Here is a 13723-nt window from a genome sequence, read left to right on the forward strand (position 1 = left end):
ATCCCCTTGTCATGGTCGGACCTCCCTCCACCATCGCCATCATGCCCAAGAGAAAGGCTGAAGGGGATGCTAAAGGAGATAAAGTTAAGGTGAGGGATGAACCACAGAGATGATCTGCCAGGTTATCAGCTAAACCTGCTCCTCCAAAGCCAGAGCCCAAGCCTAAAAAGGCCCCGGCAAAGAAGGGAGAGAAGGTACCAAAAGGGAAAGAGAAAGCTGATGCTGGCAAAGATGGGAATAGCCCTGCAGAAAATGGAGATGCCAAAGCAGACCAGGCACAGAAAGCTGAAGGTGCTGGAGGTGCCAAGTGAGGTGTGTGCATTTTTGATAGCTGTGTATTTCTGGTGACTGTACAGTTTGAAATACTATTTTTGATCAGGTTTTATAAAAATGCAGAATTTTGTTTAACTTTTCTTTTTTTAAGCTATGTTGTTAGCACACAGAACACTTCATTGTTATTATGGGGGGAAGGACATAATGTACTACTAGAATGTCTCCAAAGCTGGACTGACATGGGGGGAAATACCTTTTCCTTCTAGTTTTGAGAAACTTCCTTTGGTTCCTGGGAGGAGGATCTCTTGATGTTGGCACACATTAGCCATCTTGGCACAAACACCTTGTCGTGTGGAAAACTAAAATTTGTTTTTCTGTCCATTTCTCCCTCTCCACTTTAGCATAGACTTTGGCTCTCTTAAGCCCAGAGACCTATTGGAGCCTGACCCTAAAACGTTGATCTCCTGTCAGTGGGCAAGCTGAGGTTTCCAGTGTCACCACTGAGATGGCCTCCCTCTAAAGATCAGCAATTCCTTTTTAGATTGTGGATCTACAGATTGATGTTCTCTGCCATTTTCACTTCATTTCCTGAAAGTCAGGGTCGGCTTGTGAAAAGTTGTTACACAACATGCTCAATGTGAAATGTCAACCCTCACTCTAAACTTTCCCTATTCGGAGCATCAGGTGAAGACTTCACTGGTGTTTTTTTTTTTTAAATTAAATCTTTATTGTTCAGATTATTACAGTTGTTCCTCTTTTTTCTCCGCCATGGTTCTCCTCCACCCAGTTCCCACCCCACCCTCTGCCCTTACCCCTCCCACTGTCCTCATGCATAGGTGTACGATTTTTGTCCAGTCTCTTCCTGCCCCTCCACACCCCTTTCCTCCGAAGAATTGTCAGTCCACTCCCTTTTCATGCCCCTGGTTCTATCATATTCACCAGTTTACTCTGTTCATCAGATTTTTTATTCACTTGATTTTTAGATTCACTTGTTGATAGATATGTATTTGCTGTTCATAATTTTTATCTTTATGTTTTTCTTCTTTGTCTTCTTAAAGAATACCTTTCAGCATTTCATATAATGCTGGTTTGGTGGTGATGAACTCCTTTAGCTTTTTCTTACCTGTGAAGCTCTTTATCTGACCTTCAATTCTGAATGATAGCTTTGCTGGGTAAAGTAATCTTGGTTGTAGGTTCCTGCTATTCATCACTTTGAATATTTCTTGCCACTTTCTTCTGGCCTGCATCGTTTCTGTTGAGAAATCAGCTGACAGTTGTATGGGTACTCCCTTGTAGGTAACTGACTGTCTTTCTCTTGCTGCTTTTAAGATTCTCTCTTTGTCTTTTGCTCTTGTCATTTTAATTATGATGTGTCTTGGTGTGGTCCTCTTTGGATTCCTTTTGTTTGGGGTTCTCTGCGCTTCCTGGACTTGGAAGTCTATTTCTTTCACCAGGTAGGGGAAGTTTTCTCTCATTATTTCTTCAAATAGGTTTTCAATATCTTGCTCTCTCTCTTCTTCTGGCACCCCTATAATTCGGATGTTAGTACGCTTGAAGTTGTCCCAGAGGCTCCTTACACTAGCTTCATATTTTTGGATTCTTTTTTCTTTTTGCTTTTCCGGTTGGGTATTTTTTGTTTCTTCGTATTTCAAATCTTTGACTTGATTCTTGGGATCCTCTTGTCTGCTATTAGGTGTCTGTATAATATTCTTTATTTCAGTCAGTGTATGCTTAATTTCTAGTTGGTCTTTTTTCATATCCTCCAGGGTCTCACTAAATTTATCAGCGGTTTCCAAAAAATTCTTGAAAAACCTTATAACCGTGGTTTTGAACTCTATATCCAGTCGTTTGCTTTCCTCCATTTCTGTCATTTGTGACCTGTTTCTTTGTCTCCGCATTTTTTATGCTTCCCTGTGTTGGTAGAGTGGCTTTGTGTGCTAGGTGTCCTATAGGGCCCAGTGGCTCAGCCTCCCCAATTACCTGAGGTGGACACACTTGGTGCACCCATTTGTGGGCTTTGTGCACAGTCTTGTTGTAGTTAAGCCTTGATTGTTGTAGTTATCACTGGGAGGAATTGACCTCCAGGCCAATTTGACTGTGAGAATCAGCTGTGTCTGCAGTGGGAGAACTTCTGTGCTGAAGACACCCTTCTGGGGCAAGACTTGCTTCAGTGGGGCTTTGGTGCTCACTGAGTCTGCCCCCTGAGTGTGTCCCTTATGTGTCAGAGGAGTTGTAATTGGATGGTCCCACTCTGACCACTGGGTACACTGGCTCTTGGATCTCTAAGGAGGTGCTAAGGAGGTGTTGGGTAGCCTCTGCCTGAGGCTACCCGACAGGAGCTACAAAGAGATCTGCAGATTCCCCTTCCTTTTGGGGGTTTGGAGGTGCCCAGAATAGGCCCAGTTGTGAAGCAATGCAAGCTGCTGTGGGGCCTTGGGCCTTCTCTTGGAAGTTCTGGGTCTGTCTGGACCAGCTGCAATTTGTTAGGTAATTTTCAGATTGCAAAGGGCCTGGGCATTCATATGCAAAAGCCTCTGCCCCAGCCTGGGTGGGGCGGGGTCTCAGGGAATCAACAGGGTGGAGCAAACAGCTATGGCTGATCCTCAGCCCTGCCCAAAGTGGCCCCGTGTCTCAGTGTCCCGGCAATTGCTGCAAGCACCTCTGAGGGAAAGCTGCCCTCAAGTTCCGAGTTCTGACCGCTGCCAGACAGTCCAGTTTCTCCCTGTTTGAGTCCTGGGTCTCCAGAGACTTCCTGGAACCAGAGTTCAGAGCATCAGGAGCTTGTGACTCCCTCCCGATTCAGAAAGCCAGCTGCGTCCTCAGGTGCCAGCCCCTTTCCACACAATCGAGCCTCCGTACCTCTGCACTTTACTTCCACAGCTCCTCTGAGTCTCAGTGTGCTTTTCTCTTCCCTTCCAGTTGTAGAATTTCCACTCAGCCAGCCTTCCTGTACTTCTGGATGATGTAATTTTGTCTTTTCATTGTATTTTTGAAGTTGTTGTGGGAGGCAGCAATTTCCGGTGTTTACCTACGCCGCCATCTTGGTTTCTCGACTTTACTGGGTTTTATGGTGGCTTTCTGATTTTGGTAGTTCATTGAAGAAGGGAGTTTGAAAGTTGTTGTATACTTTTAACGATTGCCTGCCCATATCCTGCCTGAAATGCCATGATTGTTTATGAAAAGTATCTTTAATAAAGCTGGATACAGTTTGAAAAAAAGTAGTATAAGAAATATGATCTACTACATTTATTTTCACTGTGCGATATAAGGTTTCCCTGTGCAATATAAAGCTATTGATGGAGCAACAAAAACATATACTTCAATTTTGGTTTATGTTATATTTTAAAAGGCACTGTAGCTAGAAGACGGGAATATTGGTGTCTAATCTTAGTTCTGTCACATTCACCTAGTGACTTCAGACATCTCTGCTTTATTTCCTATTCCTAATAGAAACAAGCTTCTTACAAGAATGTCATTAAAAAGCTCTAAAATCAATTGTAAAATACCCTTACAATTCATGTACTGTATTCAGAATAGAAAGTGAAAAAAATATTTATTAAAGGGAATAAATATTCAGCAGTCAAACTGTTTCCCCAGCTCTAGTATACAACTTGAGTTCTCTGAGTCATAAAACATACAGTTTGATAAGGGTATTCTGCAGGAAAAAAATGGACTAATAACTCAATTTCATAAATGTATATTGGTTATTTAAATCAGAATGATTTATTCCTCATTAGTCTGTTTTATTTGAAAATTTCAGTAAGATACCATTAAAGCATATGATGCCAAATTATAATTTTGTGTGTGTGATTTCAGATAAATTTAGAAAAAGCAAGGCCTCTCAAAACACTTTCATCACAAAAATAAATGATTCCAGAGTATTTTAGTAACATAAATTTATTTTGTGTTGTGGCATTTTATATGAAACATAACTCTAACCCTTCTTTCACATTGTAACTTGAGCAAACAGCAAGTTACTATTTGTAGAAAATGATACACATCAAATAATACCTAGATTATAACAAATATCTTATATGAGATTTGAAAGAGAAAGTGAAGATTACTCACCACACAATGTCTTAGGATAGTATCTTTCAGGTAACTTAGCAGCTGGTCTCCCATAAAGTTCAGTAACCTTGAGAAAGCTAATGAATTGGATTGTAGACGCTTAAGGGTGACTTTTATATGTAGGTCATATAAAAGCTTCTCCGCAAGAGAAGGTTTTATGTTGTTACAGATGATATCACTCCCAATTTTCTGGATCACAAGTATAGAACCGGAACAACAGACAACCCAATAGGGTGGTGCCCATTCTTCTTAAGATTTAAATCATTAGTTATTAACAGGAACACAGTATGAGGCTGAGAAAAAAGAATTATGCAAAGATTTCTAACAAATATTAAATTGCAATTCTGAATTCTGACTGGGTTAATGAATTTGTATTATTAAAAAAACTGATTTCAATGATTTATGGTGAAGTCATCATTTTAAGTAAAACATCATCATTGAAAATAAAAACTGAAAATAAGTATATGTTTATAACCATATTATTGATACAGTTATTATGAGGATTATAATGAATCATATTATCTGATTCTTACTTTACAAGCCATTTTTAATAATCCACATCAGTCCTGGTGATCTTTAAAAATAATAGATATAGTGCTTTTCTTAAAGGTGTTAAAAATACTTTGAGAAAATGCTCTTAGTATACAATGAATTTTAAGGACTCCAAAAGTGAAATAATTTAAACCCTTATTTAACTTACATGATATTCATGCATTTAATTTGCAATAATAAAACATTTTATAAGCACTAACTATATGCGCTATAAGCACTACATATATTATTCCACTGAGTTTTCCCAGCAATTCTTGCAATAAATACAATCATTAGCCCCATTTTCACATGAGGACACTGAGCTTTGGAAAGTAAAGAAAATGGAATTCAACAAAGGTCTTTATGACTCCAGAGTCATTTTTATTCTTACTACCTCACTTCCACCCTAGAAACACAGCCCTTCTTTGAACTCCAGTCTTCTTGATTTTCATTTGCCTCGCCCTTTGCAGCTGCTTTGCTCATGTCTGGATTCTTGTGTTCCCCACCTGATGATGGAAGACCTGTTCCAAAACCTAATGGAGGCATAATGCTGCCACCTATCTGATTTCAAATGTGGCCACACCCTGTCTCCCTCTATTCCATCAAGGCCCTTTGAATGCTCTTGGTATTCCTAGGATTCATTTAAGCAGCTTATCCCTCAGCTAAAGTCTGAGAATTGGATCAGTTCTCTTAGCTCTCTGGTCCTATCCAGGCTTCATGTTATCCCTTTATCTACTAACCATTGCCAAGGTATGACTTACACCATGTAAAGAGCCAGTCCAAGCTTGAATAGTACCTGAATGAGAGAGATCTGTTAGTCCTGCTCTGGGGAGTCCTCTACAGTAGACAAATATCACTTAATTTCAGAAGTGTTAGAGACAGACTGCAATGTGTCTGCAGATATGAACCAGGTTGATAAAAATGTTCGAAAACATGACATGTGAGAAACAGTTGAGTGAAACTGGAAAAGAAAAGAATTGGAAAGGAAAGAAAGGAAGGGAAGGACTGGAAAGGACAGGAAAAGGAAAGAAAGGAAAAGAAAAGAAAAGAAAAGAAAAGAACAGAAAAGAGAAGAGAAGAGAAGAGAAGAGAAGAGAAGAGAAGAGAAGAGAAGAGAAGAGAAGAGAAAAGGAGATGAGAATAATGATAAATATAATAAGGAGGCCAGGAGGAAGATGGATGTGATTGAGGAAGGGCTAAAAAGGAATTTCTAAGATACTGGCAATATTCTCTTAATCTGAGTAGTGAGTAATGAAGTTCACTTTTTATATATTTTTGAAAATTTACATTTATGTTTTATAAATGATTTTGTATCTCTCTCTATATAAAAGGCTAATATGCAAAGTGTCTCTTGGGAGTTCAACACGAATGATGGGAGTTTGATCGCTCACTATGACATGTGCTGACCACCAGGGGGCAGCACGGAATGAAGAAAGGCACCAGCTAGCAACTGGTGAAGGAAGGCCCCAGCAGGAAACACAAAGGCCCTGTTCGGCTCTGATCACTGGCCAGGCCTAAGGACTCCACCAGCGCACATATGTCATGCACCAGGCCTCCAGTACAATAATAAAAGTAATGGACTTCTAGTCAAGATGGTGGCATAGGTAAATATGGTACCCAATCCTCCCATAAACACATCAAAATTACAACTGAACTAAAATTACAGAACAACCACCATTCTGAAATCTAGCTGACTGGAAATCATATAACTAAGGAATTTAAGAGGAAGCCTCATGGAGACGGGTAGGAGGGGCGGAGACACAGAACTCCTGTGCGGTAGATAAAAATCAGGAGGGATATCTTGGTTGTGAAGCCCCCTCTTGAGGAGTGAGTGGTCATAGCACCACATCAGGCCTCCTAAACAGAGTTCCAGTACCAGGGAGAGAAGTCCCCATAACTTCTGGCTGTAAAAACTACTGGGGATTGTGGCTGCATGAGACCATCTGGGCACAGGTCACATTTTAACTGCATATGTGGCTATGGCATTGGACAGCACAGAACACAGAACATTTCCATCATCACAGACAGTTGTATTGGACAATATTGACCTAAGTAGGTTAGGGCTGTGTATTTTACACTCCTGATGTATCTTGTGCTTTTCCTTCAGAGCACTTATCAAAGTTAATAATGAATTAATGTCTATCTTCCATACTAAATTATTGGCCCCATGAAGACAGGAACCATGTCTATTTTGCTTGCTGGTGTATGTCCAGTGCCTAATACAGTTCATGACAAGTAATAGACCCTAAATAGATATGTGTCAAATGACAAATAAATGAAGTTATATTCTAAAACATACAAGAACTCTAGTCCATGGAATTTGGGGTTCAGACTAGAAATATGATCAGTAGGTTTGTGCATAGGCAAATGCTTTTGCATTCAAGTTTCAGATCACTTTCTCCCTTTCTGACTATTTCATTATCTTTCCTGAAATGAAGAGGACAAAAGTATCTAGCTACTAAGATTTGGGGACCTGGTACTTTGATCATATTACTAAAAGGATGATGTTGAACATATAATCATTTCACAATATATGTGAAATCAAACCATCATGTTGTACACCTTTAACTTATATAGTGATGTATGTCCATTAATTTTCAATAAAACTGGAAATAAAACCATTTTATGTTGTTCTTCCTAGTCATGATCCATTTAAACATGTTGGTATTACTTATAACCAAAATGATATTCTTATAACAAGTGAAAAATACCTAACATCACTTTTTTAGAATCATGATCATTAATTTTTTTTTAAATGTATTTTATTGATTTTTTACAGAGAGGAAGGGAGAGAGATAGAGAGTTAGAAACATCGATGAGAGAGAAACATTCATCAGCTGCCTCCTGCACATCTCCTACTGAAGATGTGCCCGCAACCCAGGTACATGCCCTTGACCGGAATTGAACCCGGGACCTTTCAGTTCGCAGGCCGACGCTCTATCCACTGAGCCAAACCGGTTTCGGCATGATCATTAATTTTTTATGTTGCATTGTAAGATGAGAGAGAGGTTAAAGAGTGCAATTTTATTCTTTTATAAATTATGCAATAACACACTTTAAAAAGAATAAGCAGCCCTCCTGGCACAGAAAGAGAATAATTAAAAGACTCTTGAATAAAAATAAAATCAAAATAATCAATTAAATGATAGCTATCATGGCTAGCAATGGATTACATATAAAGTTTGGTAATATTAGAAATATTGGTGCTTGGTAATCATAATAGAGGGTGGAAACATTAGCAGCAGGTAATAGTGTTGCCCTCGGCTGACTGGAGCAGTGCTCTGATACATGTGTTTTCACTGGGATTTAACCTTAGTTACTGCGTCCACATCAGCTTTGTCTGCTTCTGCAAGTCGTTTTTCATGGCTCTCAACCAGGACTTTGTCTTCGTTTCTTAGAGACCTCCTGGAAACATCATCCTTGGGAACCATAGCACCTGCCATGGTCACTTCCTCCAGCAACTTCCGTAGCCACTCCTGCCTTTCCTTCTTGTTCAGATGTTGACGCCGGTTATGCATAAGCTGTATTTCACCCACAGTTTTCCTCCTGTAGGGAACAGAAACGGAGAAGCCACTCCATTAGCTCTCTTCTTCCCATCATAATGGCATCCCTAAAAATCCAATCCCCAAGTCCTCGCCCTGAAAAACGAGAAATGGTACTTACTGCAGGGTTTTCCCATCTGATTTTGCGAAAAAACAAATTGCAAACAGGACGATCATTACTTTAACCATTTCTTTTGCAGACATCATCTTCAATAAAAAGGAAAAGCAAAAGGCAGGTATTTGAAAAATGTTTTTACTATTCCACACTATATAATTAACTTTAGCAGTTTACATTTATAATTACACAACTGTACACAGAGTGGTACAGCAACTAATTCCATTGGTTTTCAGGGAGGACTTTTGGAATCAGCCTCTTTCTTTTTTGTTTTTAAATATATATTTATGGATTTCAGAAAGAAAGGGAGTGGAAGAGAGGCATAGAGACATCAATGATGAGAGAGAATCATTGATTGGTTGCCTCCTGCATGCCTTCTACTGGGTGTTAAGCCCGCAACCCAGGCATGTGCCTTTAACTGCATTCAAACCCAGGACCCTTCGGTCTGCAGGCCGACATCTATCCACTGAGCCAAACAGGTAGGGCCAACCTTTTTATTTTACACATGCATTAGTGTGTATTATATGTACACCTAATTTGACTTAGAAATTAGATTAGTTTTAGTTTCTAGGTAAATTAGTTTTATTTTTTAGGGATCTTTTTGAGAGTTCTTGTGCAAGTTTAATATATGAATTTTAAGCCACATGAGGAATGAAAATGCTTACTTTTTATAATTTTCTCCTACATTTATGCTGCTTATGACTAAGTTCTTATAATTTGTTTGGAAAATGGATTATTCTCTTACTTAGGTAAATTATTAACACTGTTTATTTACTTAGAAAATTTCTTTTTCATAAGTCAACGTCATTTCAGGCACTGCAATAATAACCATAAGTACCAAATTAATAGTCTCTGATTTAGAGATATTTTTACTAAATTAATGCATACTTTTACCATTTAAAAATGTGTCAAAGTATTATTAAAAGTCATCTAGTTAATTATAAGAATTTAGAGCTTTGGCTTCATATAAAATGTTTGTTTGTTTGTTTTTCTTCAGCTTTTCTTAAAACTATCTTGTCTGAGTATAATTTTTAGCAGTTTCCTCTTTTGTTCATGAAGCTTTTCATCTCAAAATAGACTAGTTTTATCTTAATCTGCACTTCAGTAATTGCAAAACCTATTGTTATAGAAGTGCTTTTTCTTAATGCTTAATGTTCTCTGTTTTAACATACACATACAGTCACAATGCACTCATATTTTAAAGGGAAATGGCTTTATTTATTTTTGAAGTGGTGGCATCATATTGAAGTAGTATAAGAAATAGAGCTATATGAGGAGGTACGATCAAACCAGGACCCAGCAAAGCCCGCAGGGAGCTTCACCCTTGTGTCCTGGTCGGACCTCCCTCCTCCATCGTTATCATGCCCCAGAGGAAGGCTGAAGGGGATGCTAAAGGAGATAAAGTCAAGGTGAAGGAGAAACCACGGAGAAGATCCGTCAGGTTATCAGCTAAACCTGCTCCTCCAAAGCCAGAGCCAAGCCTAAAAAGGCCCCTGCAAAGAAGGGAGAGAAGGTATGAAAAGGGAAAAGGGAAAGCTCATGCTGGCAAAGATGGGAATAGCCCTGCAGAAAATGGAGATGCCAAGCAGACCAGGCACAGAAAGCTGAAGGTGCTGGAGATGCCAAGAGAAGTGTGTGCATTTTTGATAGCTGTGTATTTCTGGTGACTGTACAATTTGAAATACTATTTTTTACCAAGTTTTATAAAAGTGCAGAATTTTGTTTTACTTTTTTTTTTAAGCTATGTTGTTAGCACACAGAACACTTCATTGTTATTTTGCGGGAAGGACATATAGTACTACTAGAATGTCTCCAAAGCTGGACTGACATGGGGGAAAATTCCTTTCCCTTCTAGTTTTGAGAAACTTCCTCTTGGTTCCTGGAAGGAGGATCTCTTGATGTTGGTACACATTAGCCATCTTGGCACAAACACCTTGTTATGTGGGAAACTAAACTTTGTTTTTCTGTCCTTTTCTTCCTCTCCAATTTAAGCATAGACTTTGGCTCTCTTAAGCCCAGAGACCTATTGGGACCTGACCCCCCAAAAAGTTGACTTCCAGTCGGTTGGGCAATCTGAGCTTTCCAGTGTCACCACTGAGATGGCCTCCCTCTAAAGAGCAGCAGTTCCTTTTTAGATTGTGGATCTACAGATTGATGTTCTCTGCCATATTCACTTCATTTCCTGAAAGTCAGGGTCAGCTTGTGAAAAGTTGTTACACCACATGCTCAATGTGAAATGTCAACCCTCACTCTAAACTTTCCCTATTCACAGCATCAGATGAAGACTTCACTGGGTTTTGTGGTGGCTTTCTGATTTGGTAGCTCATTGAAGAAGGGAGTTTGAAAGTTGTATACTGTTAATGATTGTCTGCCCATATCCTGCCTGAAATACCATGATTGTTTATGAAAAGTATCTACACTAATAAAAGAGAAAAATGGTAATTGGCATACGATGCTACCCTTTTCATTGGCTAATCAGGGCTATATGCAAATTAACTGCCAACTATGATTGGCAGTTAACTGCCAACTAAGATTGGCAGTTAACTGCCAACAAGATGGCGGTTAATTTGCATATGTAGGCACAATGCAGGGACGCGAAAGGGAAAGCAGGAAGAAGCCCCCTGCCACTGACAGTGATCGGAAACCCAGGGGGGAGCTAAGAGCTGGGGGGCAGGGCAAAGGCGGCCCTGGGTAAGGGGCCGATGCTGTGATTAGAGGGTGATGGGGGTCAATGCCTGAGGGCTCCCAGTATGTCAGAGGGGGCAGGCTGGGCTGAGGGACACTCCCCCCCGCCCCCACCCAGTGCACGAATTTCGTGCACTGGGCCCCTAGTCTTTAATAAAGCTGGATGCAGTTTGAAAAAAAAAGTTGTTGTAAGAAATATAATCTACTACATTTATTTTCACTGTGCGATATAAAGCTTCCCTGTGCAATATAAAGCTATTGATGGAGCAATAAATACATATACTTCAATTTTGGTTTATGTTATTTTTAAAAAGGCACTGTAGCTAGAAGACAGGAGCATTGGTGTCTAATCTTAGCTCTATCACATTCACTTAGTGACTTCAGACATCTCTGCTTTGTTTCCTATTAATAATAGAGACAAGCTTCTTTCAAGAATATCATGAAAAAGCTCAAAAATCAGCTTTTTACAATTCATGTACAGTTTTCAGAATAGAAAGTGAAAAAAATCTTTATTAAAGGGAATAAATATTCAGCAGTAAAACTGTTTCTCCAGCTCTTGTATACAACTTGAGTTCTCTTTGAGTAATAAAACAAACAGTTTGATGAGGATATTCTGCAGGAAAAATATACTACTAACACAATTTAATAAATGTATATTTGTTATTTAAATCAGAATGTTTTATTCCTCATTAGTCTGCTTTATTTGAAAATTTCAGTAAGATACCATTAAAGCATATGATGCCAAATTATAATTTTTTGTGTGTAATTTCAGATACATTTAGAAAAAGCAAGGCCCCTCAAAAGACTTTCATCACAAAAATAAATGATTTCAGAGTATTTTAGAAACATAAATTTATTTTGTGTTGTGGAATTTTATATTAAACACTTGTGACCCTGTGAAGGAAATTTCTGCACATTTAAAGGGAATTAATTAGAGGAAATATTTTAATATTGCTATTTTTTCTTTCAGTCGTGACATTACGGTGTCCCTGCTAATTTCCATATTCTTCTATTATATAGATAGAACTCTCCTTTCACATTGTAACTTGAATAAACAGCATTTTATTTGTAGAAAATGATGCACATCAAATAATACCTAGATTATAACAAATATTTTATATGAGATTTAAAAGATAAAGTAAAGATTACTCACCACACAATGTCTTAGGACAATATCTTTCAGGTATATTAGCAGCTGGTGCTCTCTTAAAGTTGAGTAAACTTGAGAAAGCTTATGAATTGGATTGTAGATGCTTCAGTGTGACTTATATGTAGGTCTTCCTCTCAGCAAAAGAAGCTTTTATGTTGTTACAGATGATATCACTCCCAATTCTCTGGATCACAAGTATAGGACAGAACAACAGACAACCCGATTGGATGATGCCCATTCTTCTTAAGATTTAGATCATTAGATATTAACAGTAACATAGCATGGGTCTGGGAAAAAGAATTATGCAAAGATTTCTAACAAATATTAAATTGCAATTCTGAATTCTGACTGGGTTAATGAATTTGTATTATTAAAAAAGACTGATTTCTTTTTTTCATTATTTAAAGAATACTTTATTAGTTTCTGTAATCAAACCCATGTAGATTAAGACCTTACATATTTTATACAGTCTGTTACCCCTGTACAAATGGAAAAAATTATGTTTAACGTTTCTAGACCAATATGGCTGTTACTTTCTGTACAATGCCAACCCAACACAGTACAACTGGGATAGTTTTTCCAAAGTTGACAGCACAGCTAAAGTTTCCCAAAATTCAAATTATATATATATGTATGTATGTGTATATCTGTATATATATCTGTATATATATATATATTTATTTATTTATATAAAAAGGCCTATAGCAGTATGTTATGCATCAATAACAGCAACAGCTTTTCCAGGTTCTGTAGTCATCTGAGCAAAATTATAGACATCCAGCACACTCCAATAAAAAAAAAAAGAAGTAAAAAACAAATCTCCAGAAAAAAGCAAAGTTCTGTGACTGTTGTGGTTCCTGGCACCATTTTTTTTTTTAAGCTTCTCCATCATCATCTGGAAAGAAAACATTCTAGGATAACGTCTTTAAAAACAGCTCTGATAAAGCACGGTCACTACTACGTATCATAAAGCAGGTACAAGGTATTTTCCATTCACAGAGGTATGATACCGTACTGCCCTACGTCTATAATACTAGAGGTACAATTAAAAAGGCATTGTTTGAGACTTGATTCTGTTTTCCCAGCAGAGGCCCCAAGGGTGGGAGACACACGCTCTCAGACAGGTTTTCCTCTCATTAGTGGCACAGTTCTAGGTACGGACTGCTCTTCATGAATATCACCTAAAAACCGTTTCAGAAAGACCAAAATGAACAAACAAAAACAATATCATGTAAAGTTTCGTAATATTAGAAATATTGGTACTTCGTAATCATAATAGAGGGTGGAAACATTAACAGCTGGTAAATATTGTTGCCCTCGGGCTAGGCTGTCTGGAGCAGTGCTCGGATAGAAGTGTTT

General features: G+C 38.3%; 1 protein-coding gene, 1 long non-coding RNA gene and 1 pseudogene across 2 annotated transcripts; 1 reads left to right on the plus strand and 2 right to left on the minus strand.

The window, feature by feature from the left end:
• On the plus strand, nucleotides 1-10252 carry LOC132240984 (high mobility group nucleosome-binding domain-containing protein 5-like; annotated as a pseudogene).
• Nucleotides 369-10413, minus strand: LOC132240986 (uncharacterized). Its single transcript, XR_009454439.1, has 2 exons — nucleotides 10258-10413; nucleotides 369-413 (listed from the first exon to the last, which is right to left on the minus strand). It is a non-coding gene; the product is annotated as an uncharacterized LOC132240986 (long non-coding RNA).
• LOC132242211 (parathyroid hormone-like) lies at nucleotides 8169-8624 on the minus strand. Its single transcript, XM_059711121.1, has 2 exons — nucleotides 8536-8624; nucleotides 8169-8418 (listed from the first exon to the last, which is right to left on the minus strand). Exons 1-2 carry the CDS (start codon nucleotides 8619-8621, stop codon nucleotides 8169-8171), a joined length of 336 nt encoding a protein of 111 aa, XP_059567104.1. The 5' UTR covers nucleotides 8622-8624.
• Nucleotides 10414-13723: the final 3310 nt, after the last annotated feature.

Source organism: Myotis daubentonii, chromosome 9 (assembly GCF_963259705.1).
Source record: "Myotis daubentonii chromosome 9, mMyoDau2.1, whole genome shotgun sequence".
Taxonomy (NCBI): Eukaryota; Metazoa; Chordata; class Mammalia; order Chiroptera; family Vespertilionidae; genus Myotis; species Myotis daubentonii.

Bases quoted from the DNA above. Each gene is read 5' to 3' on its own strand.
- LOC132242211 (XM_059711121.1), bottom strand. From the start codon at position 8,621: ATGATGTCTGCAAAAGAAATGGTTAAAGTAATGATCGTCCTGTTTGCA. The intron at 8,419-8,535 runs GTAAGTACCATT...TGTTCCCTACAG, and splicing joins TCAGATGGGAAAACCCTGCA to GAGGAAAACTGTGGGTGAAA.